This window comes from Phoenix dactylifera, chromosome 4 (genome assembly GCF_009389715.1).
Source record: "Phoenix dactylifera cultivar Barhee BC4 chromosome 4, palm_55x_up_171113_PBpolish2nd_filt_p, whole genome shotgun sequence".
Lineage (NCBI taxonomy): Eukaryota > Viridiplantae > Streptophyta > Magnoliopsida > Arecales > Arecaceae > Phoenix > Phoenix dactylifera.
Window position 1 is genome coordinate 8,558,410 of NC_052395.1, and position 19,052 is coordinate 8,577,461.

Here is a 19,052-nt window from a genome sequence, read left to right on the forward strand (position 1 = left end):
TATTGTCCAGTGAAAATTTTGTTTTCACTTCAAGGCCAACTGAATACTTGAGGGATATCGTAAGTAATGCGTCTAAATTTGATAAGAATCTCAAAATTCCTTGTATTTCATAAGTAGGTGCAAATTAAAATAAAATTTTCACTCAGCATGGATACAATTATACGAAGCATTGCTAAATGTAAGAGATTTTGGTATATTGCTAAAAGTAAGATATTTGATCTGGATGTGAAAGATCAGTATGATAGTAAGCAGGTATAAAGTTGAAAGTTAGTTTCCCTTTCATATCAAAGCAAAACCATGCCGCAGAGGAATATGTGTACTGAATAGTTCCTTTTTTCAATGAAATTTCTGTGCTTCATTGGTACTTTACTGAGAGCAATACTTGGAATGTCAGCGGTCAAGAGCTTGCCTTTTCTTGGTAATAAAATTAGGCATATTCCAAAACCAATAACAAGGCCCCCAAATCCGAAGTTGGTAAAAGCTTATTGGGTTCTAAACCCGATAGTCCCCTGAATCCAATAAAACTCCAACGCCGTTGTGTAACTGGGCCGGTACAAAGAGGGCTGGGCCCGAAACCCGGGCCGAGTCCAGTCTAAACTAAATTTTAAGGTGTCCGAGCTTTTGTGAACCGGACCGACTCGGGCGTGTGGACGACACTCGCTTTTATACGCCTTCCGTCTCGGTTTTAGGGTTCTCTTTGCGTTCTCCAAAGTAACAGCAAAGAGGTATTTGCTTGCCTGCCCGTTCTCACGCTACTTAGTTTGGTCTTCGAATCTCTTCCCCTCTTTCTCTCTGATCGGTTTCTAGGGTTTTGATTCGAAGCGGCGCGAGGGTTTTGGCTTCCTCGATCCGAGCATCTAAAGGAAGAGATGGCGGATCGATTGACTCGGATCGCCATCGTGAGCTCCGATCGGTGCAAGCCCAAGAAGTGCCGCCAAGAGTGCAAGAAGAGCTGTCCCGTCGTCAAAACAGGTTCCGTAGACTCTTATCTCTGCAAAAAATATTGATTTGATCTCGAATTTGGGGTTTTACCATCTGGATATTGTGCGTCAATTGTCGAATCTTGGTTTTTGATTCTTAATAGAACTCTTTCTATTGCTCTGTTAACGATGATAGATGTAAAATTTAGGAAAAATGTTTATAGATAATTGAAATCAAATGAAGGTTATGCTAGAACAATTAATCAGTCAGATGAATGTATAATAATGGGGCTACTGAGCTGTAAAAGACCTTAATCATGGTCATGTTTATGGTTTAGCAAGGATTTTTATGTGGTGCTTTTCTTTCGTCATGATTTAATTTATAAGCAAGATAAGACTACGAATGATTATTTGTTCAGCATAAGGATAATGTTAAGTGGAGACACGAAAGTCTCTTCACGGCATCGTCTTTTCTGATTTAATTAATGTTAATTAGTCAGTTTCTGAATATAAAACACGTGAGTTAGGAATTGATCAAGTGACTTTTGGATTGTATTTTTTTCATATATCCTAACACAATCTGCTCGTGGAGAGGGTAAATATTTCCCTTGTTAATGTAGTCTGAAATGTGCGGAACATATCTTTTACTTTTGTCTCTTTCTAAATGCTGGTTCTATTATCTGGGTGCTTTTTGTTTTTTCCCTCTTAATATATTTTATTGTTTTCTTCAGGAAAACTATGTATTGAGGTTACTCCTGCATCAAAGATTGCTTTCATTTCAGAGGAGTTATGCATTGGATGTGGAATATGTGTTAAGGTCAGTAGCTATGGTCACAGTTGTTCCTTTGCTTCTTGTTTTCTGGATTTTCTATTGACTTGTGAATTGGATTTAAGTCTTAGCTTATTATGTTTGCTTGGATGCAGAAATGCCCTTTTGAGGCCATTCAGATTATCAATTTACCCAAGGATTTGGCTAAAGATACAACTCATCGTTATGGGCCAAATACCTTCAAGCTACACAGGTGAGGAGAAATGTTTAGTTAGGAACGTGGAATGCTGCTTCATTTTGTCCTCAAGTACTCGTAGCTTTAAGGCTCTCTTTACAGGTTGCCGGTTCCAAGACCTGGGCAAGTTCTTGGATTGGTTGGAACAAATGGTATTGGGAAGTCCACTGCCCTTAAAGTGTTGGCTGGGAAGTTGAAACCCAACTTGGGTCGCTACAATGTAATGTCAAATGGAGCCTATTTACTTATACTTGCTTCTGGATGAGGATAACCATTTATTTTCACTTCCTTTGCAGAATCCACCTGATTGGCAGGAAATTTTGACATACTTCCGCGGGTCTGAGCTTCAGAATTATTTTACTCGCATTCTAGAGGACAATTTGAAGGTTTTCATCTCTCCAGTTGATTGTATATTTTTTTTTATTTGGATACCTGAGAATACTGAATTTGTGGTATCAGTTTTTGTTCTCTTCTGTATTTTGATTCAATTATTAATATTGTGATATGCTTACAACCTCATGTTTTCCAACAGAGGCTTATAATTTCATAGTTGTAAGTATTGGGAAATGTACTATTCAGAGTTCAGAGGCAACAAACCCAGAAAAAAAGCAAAGACAAGAAACACAAACACTTTGAACTGTGAAAATAATTGATCTGAAAAATTTCCAAATTCTCTATCTCCATTTTGTCTTAATTTTGTTGTTTATTTAGTTTCTTCATACCAGACTTCAAAAGTATTTGTGGTCCTTCCAATCACTTTCATCATTTTCTTTGTTCAGAAGATGTACAAACAAAAAGAAACTGGCTAAAGTGGTCTAAACTATTGCTCCAAAGGAATTAAAGTTTATTTTAGTAAACTCACTTTTATGGGGATGGAAATGTGTATCAATTTCTACAGAAAAAAGACTGACTACTCCATATGAACTATTTTGAGACGGTTAGACCATTTCCTTCCTATTGTTTTAATAAAACAACTCAATAGGTTACTGTATCTTTACAGTTTCTTATATAGTATAATTTTTTAAAAAAAGAATTCTAGAATAAAAAGTCCAATGATCCTTAGGGTCTTATCATATTGTTTTATTATGATTTTTCATTCACTGGATACAGTTCTGTTATTAGTTTTTTTATGATGCAATGCTAAAAATATGCTCAACCCTACTTCGGGGCTTCCTTGACTTATTTTGGTCCATGGCCAACCCCCTGATCATAATTTGAACAGGCAATTATCAGAAAGGCTTGGATGTCTTTTCGTAACTGCAGTTGTTCCAGACCTTTACCGCTGTAGGATGTTGCTGAAATGGAGACAGAGCAATTATGTCTCATCAAGTTGATGCTCATATATAAGCTCTTAGTTGTTCAAAGTCTTTTGACATGTCCCATATGATAAGTTTAACGCATATCCTATAACTTGATAGGTATGATTGGGAATCTTTGTGCATTTTTCCTTGCTGACTTTACAATGTTTGATATGATTAACAAATATGATCTATTTCATGGAATGATTTCCCTTCATTCCTTTCAATTTGTTGTGGATAACTTTATTTGACAAATAAGAGGCAATTAACAATCCACAATATTTTTTATCACATCCTATTGCTTACCAAGTGAATTCTGGTCATGCTCAAAAAATGAGAGAGAAATGAAAGCTGAACCCTATGTTGATCCTGAGTTGAATCAGCTTATTGCAATTACGAAAAGGCTTGAATGCCTTTTCATAATTTGTAAAATTTTTTCAGAGCCTTACTGCTGTAGGATGTCACTGGCATAGAGATGAAGCAGTTGTCTCATGAAGCAGATGCTTATATATGAGCTCTTATTTGTTCAAAGTCCTTTGACATGTCCTGTATGATAAGTTTAATATAGATCCTAGAAATCGTTAGCTACTATTGGGATTAGCATGTAAGTTTGATATAGATCCTAGGAATTGTTAGCTATATTGGGAATAGTCGTGCATTTTTCCTTGCTGATATTATAATGCATTTTTTCAATTCTTTGTGAATAACTTTATTTGACAAATAACAGGCAATCATTAAGCCACAATATGTTGATCATATTCCAAAAGCTGTCCAAGGGAATGTCGGACAGGTGCTTGATCAGAAAGATGAGAGAGAAATGAAGGCCGAACTTTGTGCTGATCTTGAATTGAATCAGGTTATTGATAGAAATGTAGGAGATTTGTCTGGAGGAGAGTTGCAAAGGTTTGCAATTGCTGTGGTAGCTGTGCAGAATGCAGAAATATACATGTTTGATGAGCCATCAAGCTATCTTGATGTAAAACAGAGGCTTAAAGCTGCACAAGTCGTTAGATCTTTGCTCAGACCTAACAGGTCTTAATGTCTCTAACATTTTACAGATTTTTGTGCTTTCTAATAGTTCTCTTATTGAAATGTAAATGATAACTTCCTGTTTTTCCCCTTCCACAGTTATGTGATTGTTGTGGAGCATGACCTAAGCGTCCTCGATTATTTATCAGATTTTATTTGTTGTTTATATGGGAAGCCTGGAGCTTATGGAGTTGTCACCTTACCTTTCTCTGTTAGAGAAGGAATCAATATTTTCTTGGCTGGTTTTGTTCCTACTGAAAATCTGAGATTCCGAGATGAATCACTTACATTTAAGGTAATGATTTCGTTTTGTAGCAAGAATCTGGCAGTGTTGCAGTCTGATATTCTTTTCTCTTCTCCAGGTTGCTGAGACTCCTCAAGAAAGTGCTGAGGAAATTCAAACTTACCAGCGATATAGGTACCCTACCATGAGTAAGACCCAGGGTAATTTTAAACTTTCTGTGATGGAGGGCGAGTTTACCGATTCTCAGATTATTGTGATGTTGGGAGAAAATGGAACAGGGAAGACGACATTTATCCGCATGCTGGTAAAGTTTATTTTCCCTTTTGTTACATGCTTTCCAGCAAATAGATATACCATCTGTCAAACATTTTCATCCATTGGATTCTATGCTCTAAAGTTTCTCATTTTTGCAGTATTAAAAGAATTTTGTTTATGTTGCTTTGTTTTGATTTATTGTTTACTTTGTTATGACTTCTTTAGGCTGGATTGCTGAAACCTGATACTGTTGAAGGTTCAGATATTGAAATACCAGAGTTTAATGTTTCATATAAGCCCCAGAAGATCAGTCCTAAATTTCAATCTACAGTGAGACACTTGCTGCATCAAAAAATTCGGGATTCATATATGCATCCTCAGTTCACTTCGGATGTAATGAAACCCTTACAAATTGAACAATTAATGGACCAAGAAGTTGTACACCTCTCTGGCGGAGAGTTGCAAAGAGTGGCATTATGTCTATGTCTTGGAAAGGTATGTGCAGGTGTTTATACCTCTTATCTTTTTTTTTTCTTCCAGTAGTGGATTGGATCATTCACTTTCTTGTTAATGATCGTGCTAGTAGTTTTTCACTTGAGGATGCAAAATGTCTTTGGAGAAGACTTCATTTCTTATTCAACATTTTTGGTTGGTTTATTTGCATTTAAAAGGAAAAAATGCAAGTGAAATCATAACATCATTAACTTCAACTACAGCTTGAAATATTCTAATCCATTGTCTGATATTTACGTCAACACGGCTTGGTCACAAGGTCTTATATGTTAGGTTGCCACAAAAGACCAATCTTCAATACTGTTATTGGGAAGTTTTGTGGTAGTTTAAACAATTTAGCTGAAATACATTAAATTTTGCTTGCAAAGATGCTATTTTGCTTGAAGGTGCAATGACATGAAACAAACCCTTTTTTTGGCCTAAAATGCCTTTTTTTTTGAGAAGGGTAGAGGATAAGGGAACATAAGGTTAGTTTTGAGCATGTTTTGTACCCTAAGCTTCTGTTCCATGAATATTAAGTTAATTAACATATATTGAAATTAGCATGTAGAAGGAGAATGACTTGGTATGATGCCGTAACATATTTTTAATGATTTTTGAAGCAGCTATTGTTTCTAGGTAAGTGATAACGTTTTTTTATGTATTATTTTTTTTAATACTTGTAGCTATAATTGACTAAAATCAAAATATTTCTGTTTTGGGCAAAATACGACGACATGCAACTAGTCAGAGTAGGTTGAATTCAATATTTTAATTCTAGATCCTACTGAAGAGCTATGGTCAGTATCATTGGATCTGCATGTAGTTGCACTAAATTTGCACAAGCTTTCAACAGATCTGGTCTGGATTATTTTTAGTCACAACTACAAACAAGTTTCTTTTGGGGGATCTTGAATCAGCATTACAACCATTTTGGGGAGAGGGTCACTTTGTTGAGAGAAGTTCAGTTATTTGTTTTTGGGATGTATACTTGAATTTCTCCATTGCTAAAACTGCATCATAACTTTTGTTATTAATGCAGCCAGCCGATATTTATCTGATTGATGAACCTAGTGCTTACCTCGACTCAGAGCAGCGTATTGTTGCCTCAAAAGTGATAAAGAGATTTATTCTTCACGCGAAAAAGACTGCCTTTATTGTTGAGCATGATTTCATCATGGCAACTTACTTGGCTGACAAAGTTATTGTGTATGAGGGGAAACCATCTGTTGATTGTATTGCCAATGCTCCTCAGTCATTGGTGTCTGGGATGAATCGCTTCTTATCGGTAAGTGCATAAACCACTGCATTTTTTACTTTATTTTCTATTTTGGTTGATAATCAAATGTAGGTAACTGTTATTTTTATAGATCCAAGCTAGGGCTTATCTATCCGATTTTTTCTTTCCTGATAATAATAAAAAAAAAAACTTGGTTGTCTTCTCCATTGGAGTCTGACTCCACATGAAGCCAGCCTTTTACCTATTTTATTTTAATATATAATGAATCTTGCCTGTCCCACATCATGGGAAAGGTGGTCCTTTCTTTGCATTGGTCTTTCAGGAATCACAGCATATTCCATGTGCTGGTTTTGATTTGTATGAAGAAGTATTTTCCCTAGCTTCTTCTCTGTTCAAGCCTTTGATGGAAAGTTATTTTGTATTATAGTGTCTTGAATGTTATAACCACGGTTAGATTTTCTCTAGTTAGTCTTTAATTCAGGTAGCTTTTTCCTGTGTTCGTGTCTGAGTTTGAATTTTTCCCCCTCCTTATGTGATATGATTCACCAAAGATGTTTTGTTTTATTGATTCTGCAAATAACGACTTACCTGATGCTATAACTGACTTGAGATAGTGTATGTCTTTTGTTTTGGGTGCAGCATCTTGACATTACTTTTAGAAGGGATCCAACTAATTACAGGCCCCGGATAAATAAGTTGGACTCCACTAAAGATAGGGAACAAAAGTCTGCTGGATCCTATTACTACCTTGATGATTGATGTAGTATGTCAGCAAGTGCTGCTACTTCAAAAAAATTTCAAACTTGCAGGTTTTCTCCACCTCCGTTTGCTCATTGCACTTGCTCTGTCTTCTTTTCACCTTCACAATCTTATCCCTTTTTGGCAACATCTTGCTGTAGGGTTTTTATGCCTCTCTTTTATCTAGTCATGGAGATTTGTGTGTAGGGGAAGCGCCACACTGAAGCCTTAGATACTTGAATACCATCGCATCAAATAGTTACATCCGGAGTTGCAGAGCTTGATGGTTATAAGATTTGCTTTCTGCTTTGTTCGAGGAAGTTGAGTTCAAAAATAGCTGCTACAGAAGCAGCAGCAGCAGCAGCAGCTAACAGGCGACCAGTTCTCTTATTTTTCTGGCTTAAAACCATATCTGGCTGGGGTGGAGAAATGATTAAATATATTTTACAAATATTTATCATTACCTCTAGTTTGGCAGATATTTTATTGGGATATTGAGTGTTTGGTTTTCAGAGTGTTTATTTGAAATGATACTACATATAATTAAGCCTTTTCAAGGCTTAAGCTGGTGCTGCAAGGGTCTATGGTCTATATGCCACAGTGGTATCAATCTCAATTTTGACATTCCAATATCTTATGGGAGCTAATTTAGTTATTTCCATATATGTCACCTTTTTTTGGACTAATCATCTCACTTTGTTCGAAACTGTGTGTGTGCTGTAAAGATCTAGTTTCTAGCATCGACAGCAATCTATTATTTAATGAGAGGAAATTTTCACCATCTGTAGAATTGACAGCCACTTAACGTTTCCTCGGTGACTGCTGCTGACTCACTTCATTACCGAAAAATAGGTCACTCGGGACGGGAAAATGTTTAGGTCACAGCAAGCTTGCTTTTTGCCGGCCCAGGTGGGAGGTGTTTAATTGCTGACATCCCTGGTCAAGAAAATATCAGTTGCTGAGATACATAACGTGTATCAAATCTTGAACGTGCTTTTGCAGAGACTGTTGCTAGCATGGATCTCAAAGCTCAGGTATGCTGCAATCACATCAAACAGAAATCTAGGATCTCCATGGGACCATTTACTGTCTCGTCCCGGAGGGGACGGGCAAGTGGCCCTAGTTTGGTAGTCAGCATACTAAGATTCATCATTTTGGTACCGGATTTCATAATAATATTATATTAGTATTATATCGGTATGATATGGAGTTTTTTTTAGCATATGGAGTATCGGTATGGATTATATTGGATATCGGTATGGTATGTTCTATACCATTTGGTTGGTTCGAACTGATATGGTAAATCATAGAGCAGACTTAAACAGGAAAGCTAGGCTAATCTGTGTTTGTTGGAAAGCAAATTGTTTATGCCTGCCTTTGGAAGTTCTTCATGCCTGCTCTTAATTTCAACGAAAGAAAAACTCATCATCTGGTGTCCAACCAGTGGCGTTAGCATGAAGTGCAAGTCATATCCGTTAATTTCACTGGTTTGCCGATTTTGTGGTGCGTTTGTATTGGACTAACGGGATGCTAGCATTCTACAATAGAGGGTCGCTTCCGAGTGATGCATTAGGCCAATGGATTCCATCGGAGTTTTTTTTTTTTATATTTTTGGGCACTAAATCGCTACTCATATGCATCTTCTGCAGATTTCTCAATTGATCAAATGTGGGAATGACGACAAGCTTGCTTTTGGTTGTATTGCACAAAAATTACGTTCGAGCATTACATGTCTGCGTGGTCCCTCAAATACATGCTCATCAGCCATTGAAATTGCCTCTCCTGGTATACAGTTGGGCATGAAACCAGGAGGACCAAGTAAGGCTGTACTTTTCTTTCCTTCTTTTTTTTATAATAGATTAGAAGGGGTTGATACTCGCCGTTATATCTTGTCCTCATTCCCTGGGTAAGAGGTGGTAACAATGGAAATAAAGTTTGGTGGTGCTGTGAGGCTCTTCTCTTGGCAGTACTGAGGAGTGCACAATTACGTCGCTGGTACATCCAAATAAGACACCTTGAAGTGCATGCCATGAGGGCCATGCAGTGGATCTGATGTCTCTCATGAATCGGATGCTTTCTAATTCGTCTGATGGAGTTGCCATTTAGTCTGCCGGTACTTAAATGGTGCTGATGTAACATACTCATATGTATGAAAGGAGTTGCCACATTGATGAGCCTCCTCCGCGGGTGGGAAGGATATGAATAAAACTTGTCTATCCGTATCCAGCGAAAAGGGAGCCAGTGGGGGTTGCTACGGGGGTAAGGTTCTCCTCATCCCCGTCTTCCCTATTTTTTTAGCAAAAAAAAAAAGGAAAAAAAGAAAAAAAAGGGATGCTTGCAAACTATATTGTTAGCTCTCCATCCCTCCCTCCTCTCTGTGTCTCTCAGCATTTGCTCCTCACAACAACTATGGAACAACTCTGCAGCCCATAGGGGGTATTGGCTAGGCAAATCATGTCAAGTGTCCATGGTTTCCCTTTTCCCCGCAGAATCAAATACTCTTCTACTTTATAAGGTCTTCCATTAAAGGCTTGAAGAAAGTCTTGGCAACCTTTCCTAATTCCATGGTCGTTTGTTCTTTATCTGACTCAATAACATGTTGTTCGACTGGAAGTTCCGTTTGTTGTTGAAATTCTCTCGGCAGCCACCAGTGCTTGAAGCGGGAAAAATGGATTCCAATATATTAATATTCAGAAAAATATCATAATGTTTTAGTTCCTGGGTAGAGTTGGTTCACCTAATGCCTGCTCTCCTACCTAAATCTCAAACCCAAGCAACTGTTCCATCCAATCATGATGTTACATTGGACTTGTAGTCTTTTTAACTCTAAATTATATTGTATTCATACAAGCTATCTCCTCACATCTGTTCTCAAAATTAAGCTTCATCTTAATGGTCTTCTTTTTTCTTTTCTTTTTCCCTTTCTGTGCTGTAAAATTTTGGCTGTATGAACAATACATCCACACTAAGGAGAAGCAAATTCTTTTCATATATTTGGAAAGAGTAATGAGATCACAACACTTCTACTTGCTTATTACACGGAGATACGTATTGCATGATACATTACATGTTTTTCAAGTGAGCCCGCATAAAGTGGAAGCATGATGCTTTAACTTCCTTCAAATATATACTTAGCATGAGACATCACACGATATTATAAACTAATAGTTGTAATTGCTAACAAACATTTTGCTGCTGTAACAATGTGGATTAGTCGCGTTTCCTAAACAAAACATTTTGGTCCTTGTAGATGTGTGGTCATGAATGCTTCTTAACCTAAACAAAACTAGATTAGCTGGCCAAGCCAAGAAAAATATGCAAGTCAGGCTATGAAAATAATAGGCAACTTGATTATTGTTAGTAAATTAGCTACCTTCTCCACTTTATGTTTAACTTGGTTTATGGTGGGGCATGGCCAATATGCTAACAAATTATAGGAAGCTTGCTAAATTAGATAATTAGTTATTCTTATTTATCAAGTTGTTAAAGTTTTTTTGATGGTTTTATTGAAGTCCTAGGTTCGTCTCATGTCTTTACAGAGATTTAACGAATTTTAAAAGTGGGGGGACTTATTGTTGCAGTTGTTCATGCTTCCTTCTACCAATTATAAAATGAAAGTATTTTTGCCTTCATTACTGGAAGGCCTAATCTACTGTAACTTTTTTTTTTTTTGGTGCACCAGCGTCTCACTATATTCAGCCATGAGTACGCCCAAAATAACTATGAGCGTTTGGCTAGCATGTGTATTTGTAAGGGTGGATAGAAATTATCCCTGTTATTTAACATGTAAAAATATTATATTCAATTATGAATTATGTAATCCAAACAGGCAATATATGAATAATATTGGACTATGGAAAAAGAAAAAAATGATTTATTTAAACATACCGATCCAATGGATACATCCAATATTTGGAATAAAAAAATTAACTTTAGTTCAAAATATTAGGTATTGTTAAAAAGTAATTTGAACCTTGGGGGTTAATTTCCTAATTTGATCTCAATTGAACCTTATCTTTTTTGTTTACAAAATTATCTGTGAAACGGCAAAGAAATATCGGCTCCTCGACAGGGGGATCCCGCCTATTTATACTCAAAGCGGCCCGGCTCGTTTCTTATTCCATTCTCCAAACCCCCAAAAGGGCTCCTTTTTTTTTTTGTTTTGCTTTTTCCGCCCCAAATCCCAATTCGCTCAGAGGAATGGAAGCTTCTTCTTCGTCCTCTCCTTCCAGTCTCCTCTTCTTCGGGTCCCCGCACTTAGACGAATCGTATCGGCCGCTCCCTTCGCTCTACCTCGCGTTCTTGACGATCTGGGGCGTCTCGGCCTTCTCCTGGACCCTCAACACCTGGAAGAATCGCCACTTCCAGGTCTTTCCATTGATTCTAGTCGAACTGGGCCTTCTTTAGGGTTTTTGGATTGTTTCCAATCGCCATGTGCTTCTGATGTGTTTTCTTCGCTGATTTCTTGCATAAGTTCTACTTTTCTTTGTCTAAATTTCGTCTTTTTGTTGCAGGGAAATTAAAATTCAATTTTTTCTTCAGCTTACCTGAATTTATTTAATGATTTTAAAAGAAAGGAGCATAGGGACTAGTTACCTTTTGTTTCTTAAACGCATTACAATTTTATAAGAAATTCAATCTATTTTTTCTTGAATTTGAAGTTATGGATATCAGTTCTTGCTCTTGATTGGCAATTTGAGTTCCTTTTAGAAAAAAATAGTCGCTTTGGCAATACAAATGGCTCATTTGTTATTCAATAATGAGAAAATGATGTCATCATACTATTTGCAATTTGAATGTCTTATAATAATTAAAGTTTTTGTGCATGACTTCTTTTTCTGAATTTTTATTTATTTACCATGCTGGGGTTTTCGTTTTGAGAATCCTGCCTCTTATTTCTTTTAGGATTCGAGAAACCAGATTGTTAGGAAAATACTCTTCGCTGTTTTAATGTGATTTTTATGTTAGAATAGGTGAACAATCTGCAGCGGATGCTGGCTACTGTTCCATTGATTAAATCTTTGCAACTGGGGCTATCCTTTTCATTTTGGTAAGAACTTATTTTATTAGCTAGCGTGGTCTGGTTATCCCTGTATTTTACTGGCTATTCTTACTTCATTTACATTCTTTTTTCTCTTAAAAATCCTTTTACCTTGTTTGATTGACTTAATCATCTAGACATTGGCTGGATAATTAATGAGTTGTTTTAGCCGTCTCAATGAATCACTTCTCTTTGTTTTGTATCTTTTGATTGAATTATTTATTCTTTAGTTCCAACAGATTTTTTAGGTGGTCCATGGAGATCAATCTTGAAACCACCATTTAACCTGGACCCCTTTATATTGGCTGGGCTAAGGGTTCCAAGAACATAAAAGGAACAAGAGCATCATCATGTTGAAATTGCCAATCCTTTGATTCCCTTCTTGTCTTTTCCATCTTTGAGTTCATTTTCTTTTCTTAAATTTGTCCTTTTTTTTTGAGAGAGAAGTTGCTTTTTCTTTTGGATTTACATTTTTTGAAAAACAATGCCATTGGATGTGACTTGGTTCAATAATATGATTTAGAAGAATTCCATGAATGATTTTATTAATCGAGGAATATGACACCAACACAAGAAACGTGGACCTGACATCAATTTTGCATAGTTGCGGTAGACTGGGAAATTCCCATGCAAAAAGGAAGCTGAGAAACCTGAGCAAGTAAAATGATTTAGAGATGATCTAAATATTGTACCTTATTTCAGTTTTTGAAGAAAAAACATTTCAAGCTTTTCTTTCTTCTTTTCATCTTAGAAAAGAAGGTAGTTTTCCTGTTTGCAATAGATCCACATACTTAAGAAATTTCTCTTCTCATCATTATGGTCATGGTTGGCTTCCAAATGCCTCTTTTTTGCTTTAAAGTCTAATTCCAGTTCAAACTTGTTCAGATAAGTTGTATCTTGAGAACAATTACATTTAAGCGCTAAATATTTTAAATTGTACCAAATTACAGCATTTAGTTTGTTATATAAAGTACCCCTAAATCACAAAGGCATTAGTTGGACACACTTCTATATTTCGTCAGCCCATGTGTTTTCTATGCTTTCAGAAATTAGATAAAGATGCTGAAAATAGTTGAACCGGTTACCTCTTGACAATCATTATAAATTTGGGCACTTTTTTTTTAATTTGTCTCCAATATATTGCATTTACTCTGTATCGTTTTGGTTCCACTAACAACTAATCCATATCCCCATAAACTATCCTCGTAGTTCCACTTTAAGTTTCAATCTTCCACCATCTTATGATTTAACATCATGTCAGCTACAAATAACACAAGTTATGGCAGCTCCTTCTGATATCCATGTTAACTGTGCCAATTACCAGCTGAAAAAAATATGGGCTTAGGTCAATCCCTTAGTGTAAAGCCCATTATGACAAGAAATTCATATATCGTGTAAAACAAACCTTTAATGCTTGTCACCACTCCTACGTACATGTCCTTAGCAATTTGTATGTAGCATTACTTCTTGATGGCAGCCAAATGGCTTCCTTGCTACTCTGTTGCATGCTCTGCTTAAGTCATTAAAGGGCATTTGCATACTTTCTTTTCTTTAAATCTTTTAATTTAATTTTTTTAAGAAGGGAAAAATATCTATATTTATATCTTCTTGGTATAAGGCTAAACTGTTCCATGATACTGCTTTATTAGTTTAACTTCAAAGTTGTTGGTTCAATTATCAATGTCATCTTCACCACACTACTCCAATCATATGTTTCTTAGATCTCCTCAAGAATATACAAGGGAACCCATAATTTAAACTTACAGACCATAAGTTAACCCATAGTTCAACTCCTACCAGATATTAATTAGTTCTCTACCTGATTGACTATTTATAAATTTATATTTTTGTTCTTGAACTCATGGGTACCAAATTCCATTCAGGACTAGGAGTTTGTGGCAAATTGTGTTCTGAAGCAACTATTATAACTGTTTGGCCCAAACTCCGTTTTGAGTAGGTGCAGGTGTGTCAAAATCCTCTTAGATGTCCAGTGAATCAAATGTAGTCTTATCTTGAACTTCCATGTGGTTACATTTAATGAACCAATCTTTCTACTGTTGTTTCATAACCCTGAATTTTGGTATATGTGAGTCCTCATGATTGCCTTATTTCCATTCCTTTGTATAGACTAGGTGCCCTTGTTTCATCCTTCAAATAGCATAGTCCTTTGCTATGTGTCTATTTAACAGGCCATCTGATGCATGATTTGGTCCTTTTGCCTGAAAACATTTTGAGCATAGGGATAAAGCACTAATGTCTGCACTAAAGGATTTATAAGCCAACCCTAAATTTGGGGGATATAAAGATTGTTTTTCGTTTCTTCAAGCATATTACTACAGAACTTGGTTGAGGTGTTCTTGCTTGATATGTCAAAGCCGAAAGCTCTATAATGAGGTCATCATCACAACCCCCTCCTCTCCCCTCATCTGTCACCCCAAACCCATATGATTTTAACATGCTCTCACGCCATGAATTTGAGCTCTACTAATCCCAAATCCAAGATTGAAACCCAAGAGAACAAGGTAAATAATTTAGTCGTACCTCGACCAACTCGTAATGTAACAACCCAAACCTCCATATGCATCTAGAAAGGATGTTAAATTGTTATGCAATTTGTTAATATTTTATAATTCAGCATATCTCAAGCTTGTAACTAAGGGCATTTAGACTGAGACAAATCTTGTACATTTATTTATGTGATGAATTCATATTGCTTGTCCTCTAGAAAAATTCAAATTTGAGCATATTATGCAGGTACTCATGCATAAACCTTCAGATATGCTCATTGTGGATGTCATTTGGGGTGTATGTAACTGGGATACTTTTTCAAACAGCCTATTTCGTGTCATTTATGCTTATCTCACATGGTTACTGCATCACGTATGAGCGTCTTTCAGTGCATGAAAGGCGCGTTACAGCTACATTAGGATGTATCCTGTACTTGACTCTTGTGGGTTACAAAGCTGCTGTGCCCTATTTCACAGTGAGTCTCTCTTCATCACCACCAACCTATTGTTTTATTTTTGATAGAGGCAGCACTTATAGCTTAAAGTTGTATAAATATTATTTTGTAATGAGAGCTTTATTGGAAAATATAAACTAAGTGATACTATGGCTAGACGAATGTAAGTTCTTCCTTTGCTTATTTGCTTTAAAAATTTCTAGTTATATTTGCATCTAAATCCTAAGATCTTTTACTTGAATGTAATCCAGGTCTTTCTCATGTTGAATTATTCTGTCTCATTTTATGTGATCTTCCGCCATATCTCCCACAATCTGTTAATTCTGCGTGAACAGTTGAGTTTCATAGAGAACGAGGATTCTCATGCAATACATGATGCGTTACAAACAAAGTACACTATGCTCAAGTATGTTGTACATACCTAAATATGTTTGCTTTTCGAGATCTACAAGAGGAAGCATTTTATGAAATTAATGGTGTTTTTGACCGGCTCAAACAGGAAATTTCAATGTGCGATGCAGATTGTAGCAGTGCTAGAAATTTTGGTATGAAAATTTTTTAAGTTGCCATGAAGATCATCTATATTTATTAATATGACAAGTTTTAACTTTCCTGTCAAGTACTGCACACAATGTTCTTCAGGTCTATATGAACGCTAATGAGACACCAGCTAATTATTGGTTCCGTCTGTTGGTTCGTGAATGGGTGCAATTTGGCATATTTCTGTACATCGGGTAGGTTGAAGGAACATGCTTGTTTTTTGATGTGCATTCCATATGTTGAATTTAAATCTAAGACTTCCATGGAATTTTCTGGTATAATTATTACTAAAGGAATGAAGACTGGTTGCATCAGAGAGTTTTGATATTCAATAGAGATTTTTTTTGTTAACTATATGGTTTGATCGTATTGGATCTTTGAACAAAGATTGGAGTAATGTTAATTATAGTCATCAAAAATTATATCACATATAACTATGCCAATTTGGTTTTGCTTATCTTTTCAGGTGGACTTTTAGAACAAAGGAAGCGTCTCCACATTTCTCTGTCATGCCTATTTTGAAGTCCAAATTGGAGACAACGGTGCCCCCAGTTTATAGCATAGTATGCTCCTTTTTTCATACTCTTCCATTACTAATTATTTTCAAACTTTCAATTTAGTTTATTTAGTGTCAATCATATTTTATTGGACAGAATAGATTTTAGAGCTTACAATATTTATATTTCTTTTTTTTAAATTCATCATAATTTAACTTCTATTTCATGATGTTTTTTTTTTTTTTTTTTGCATTACTGATAATGTGCCCTACTTTGAATCCTCAATAGATTTGACCAAAAAAAAAAAATCCTCAATAGATTCATATGTACTCTGATGTTGTTGAGAAAATTTCAAGCTGTATTGGGATATCTTAAAACCACCAGTCTTGAACCATAAGTACTGTACTAGTACTGTATCAATGTCAAAACTGAGAGTTTGGTAAGAAACAATCCATTTATTATTTAATTTGAAATTTTATTTTATTATTATCAGGGCCAGAAACTTCGATATGTTAAGACAGATATCTTGCAATTATACTTTTAGAAACGAGGATAAGGGTATGCTTTTTGATATGTTTTACAAGCCTTTGATTGTATGTACAAAATAATCACCCCCCATTTTTTCAATCACATATATGAAGCTCCAAATTATCCAACACAGGACTCGAAAATTTAAATCATCGAGCATTCCATTCTGTCAGCAAGTATGAACTGCTAACTGAAAATATAAGGGTATCAATCATGGTTATGATTTATTTTAACAAATAACAAATAGGATGCTTTAAATTATCCAATGAAATCAAGTAATTAGTTGTTCTTATTATCTATTGCTGGTACATGCATTACATTGACATAATTTTAACAGAGGTAAGCAGCAAGTTGACCCATTTACCCAAGGCAGAGAGTTAAACCCAATCTACTCCCTTGGTTAACTAGATGTGTAGCCGTTAGACCAGCTAGGGCTTGACAGCAGAATATTAACAGTCTGTAGTATTTGTTGTTCAAGATTCTCATTATTGCCAGCTTTAACTAGGTACTTCATAAAATAGTTTACAATGATATGTTTTCCTTTTGACAACCTCAGAAGATGATATTAGACCAAGTCATGTTTCATATGAATATCATGACATGCCATATAAAATTTACCATTTCTCAGTATACTTGTGATTAAATCTTGAACTCTTTAGCATGTTTGTTCTTTCAGTTCAAACTTCACTTTTAGGCATCTTGATTTATAGAAATTGATTAAGTTGAAATCTGGTGGTTGCAAATGATGAGTAGTTCCATCCATTAATGGATTCAGTTATCAAATTACATACCGCTTTGTTGATGCATGAAGGCTGTAAAAAGCTGTTTTGGATTTGGTAACGAGAACTTGAAGTACTAATTTATCATCGTGGTTTTTATTCTTAATGCTATGTTTTTCTTTACTTATGTAGTGTATGCCTGGATATAGTGGCCCTCATTGCTCAATGTTCTTATTAAAATTGTAGGAGATGGATGCTGCTGATTTTAATAATCTAGTTTCTCAAGAATGGCATGTTGGTGTGGTAAGTGATGTTAAAACTCAACTACATGAACCACTAATTAACTACCTCTATCATATTAGTTATTTCTTCTGTATGCCCGATTTCTTTCTATTTTTTTGAATCTGCTTTCCTGTTTTTCTTAGAACGTTCTTGAAATTCATGCTCATTATTCTTCCCACTTCTGGTGATGGAAATATGACAATGTAAATTTGCAGCCAACTACTCTTCCTTCTTCCCACTGTGAAAAAACTGAAAATCCTCTGCTGGTCATAGTTCAAAACCCTCGTGCAGCAAGTAGGTTTTCTCCAGAAACTCTCAGAAGTTCAAGAACATCTACTGCTAGTGCTGCCACTGCAACTAAAAAGAGTCAACATGTGGATGATCAAGTCTAGCTTAGAAGGTGTGCGATATGTTGTATTGACCAATTTGCTCACCAGGGTCATCATTAAGGTGACAACAGCTGTTGTGATAGTGATAATGGTATATCTTTCTAATCTTGTATTTCCTAGATATATTTTGCCTTTTCTGTTTAACCCCAAGTGAGGGCCATGATTGTGAATGTTATAAGCTGCAAAAGCAATGTATATTCCTCTCTTCCTTTTTTCTATTGCTGCCTTATCTGTGTACCTTCATCTTTGATATGTGTGATTTTTAGTGTCTTCAAATTTCAAGAGCTTTGTCTTCTTTCTTTTTTCTTTTTCTGAAAATAAAAACTTCAGGAGTTTAAGTACCTAATATCACCTTGAACATTTAGCTTTATAATCAGATAGCAAGTAATTGTCTTCCAGACAGATACTAATGATATTTAACCAAATGACTTGTTTTTCGGGCTGATTTTTCTAATTCGGATGATATAAACTCCAAAACAAAGGCCAGGTGTCCATATATTGAAAATTGGATTGTTACTCAAAAACTTTTATTTCCACAATAAATTTGTGAAGTGCATCCCTTTCATGCATTTATAATTTATTGCTGGATCAATTCAAACCTAAAATTTATTAAGGAAGCTGCTATTTTTACCCAGTAATCTCCCCAAAATTGGTGTAGACCCTGTTTGTTGGTGCCAAACAGAGCGAATAGGTGGTCTGTTAGGGGCCAAAATGTCCACTTTGCCCCTGATGATTCAGAAAAAAACTGAGTTGACAAATTTTGGGGAGATTTTTGGAACCTAAAACTTGTTAAGGCTACAGCCTGAAGGGATGCCTCCTCTTTCCACAAGGAAAACACCCAGTAAAATAGAACATTCTGAACACAATCTTATGC

At 35.8% G+C, this 19,052-nt stretch overlaps 2 protein-coding genes across 4 annotated transcripts; both read left to right on the forward strand.

Annotated features, from left to right (window-relative positions):
• The first annotated feature begins 635 nt into the window (after positions 1-635).
• LOC103715579 (ABC transporter E family member 2) lies at positions 636-7,875 on the forward strand. 3 transcript variants are annotated; one of them, XM_039125468.1, is made up of 13 exons: positions 636-725; positions 808-972; positions 1,652-1,737; positions 1,845-1,942; positions 2,027-2,144; positions 2,221-2,310; positions 3,950-4,254; positions 4,351-4,546; positions 4,614-4,799; positions 4,976-5,245; positions 6,285-6,530; positions 7,122-7,291; positions 7,382-7,875. In XM_039125468.1, exons 2-12 carry the CDS (start codon positions 870-872, stop codon positions 7,239-7,241), a joined length of 1,818 nt encoding a protein of 605 aa, XP_038981396.1. In that variant the 5' UTR covers positions 636-725; positions 808-869; the 3' UTR covers positions 7,242-7,291; positions 7,382-7,875. The 3 variants fall into 3 exon arrangements, with proteins under 3 accessions (XP_038981396.1, XP_038981397.1, XP_038981398.1); XM_039125469.1 differs by having other exon boundaries at positions 653-725; positions 823-972; XM_039125470.1 differs by lacking the exon at positions 636-725 and having other exon boundaries at positions 870-972; positions 7,428-7,875.
• A 3,457-nt stretch (positions 7,876-11,332) lies between these two features.
• On the forward strand, positions 11,333-18,396 carry LOC103715578. Its single transcript, XM_008803257.3, has 9 exons — positions 11,333-11,588; positions 12,194-12,270; positions 15,016-15,244; positions 15,475-15,629; positions 15,723-15,768; positions 15,866-15,957; positions 16,230-16,326; positions 17,754-17,810; positions 18,005-18,396. The coding sequence occupies exons 1-9, from the start codon at positions 11,421-11,423 to the stop codon at positions 18,179-18,181; spliced, it is 1,098 nt and encodes a 365-aa protein (XP_008801479.2). The 5' UTR covers positions 11,333-11,420; the 3' UTR covers positions 18,182-18,396.
• Positions 18,397-19,052: the final 656 nt, after the last annotated feature.

Excerpts from the sequence above, each read along its gene's own strand:
- LOC103715578 (XM_008803257.3), top strand. The coding sequence starts at position 11,421 with ATGGAAGCTTCTTCTTCGTCCTCTCCTTCCAGTCTCCTCTTCTTCGGG. Across the intron at positions 12,271-15,015 it reads GGGCTATCCTTTTCATTTTG|GTACTCATGCATAAACCTTC; the intron begins GTAAGAACTTAT and ends CATATTATGCAG. Across the intron at positions 17,811-18,004 it reads AAGAATGGCATGTTGGTGTG|CCAACTACTCTTCCTTCTTC; the intron begins GTAAGTGATGTT and ends GTAAATTTGCAG.
- LOC103715579 (XM_039125468.1), top strand. The coding sequence starts at position 870 with ATGGCGGATCGATTGACTCGGATCGCCATCGTGAGCTCCGATCGGTGC. Across the intron at positions 2,145-2,220 it reads CCAACTTGGGTCGCTACAAT|AATCCACCTGATTGGCAGGA; the intron begins GTAATGTCAAAT and ends CTTCCTTTGCAG. Across the intron at positions 4,800-4,975 it reads CGACATTTATCCGCATGCTG|GCTGGATTGCTGAAACCTGA; the intron begins GTAAAGTTTATT and ends TGACTTCTTTAG.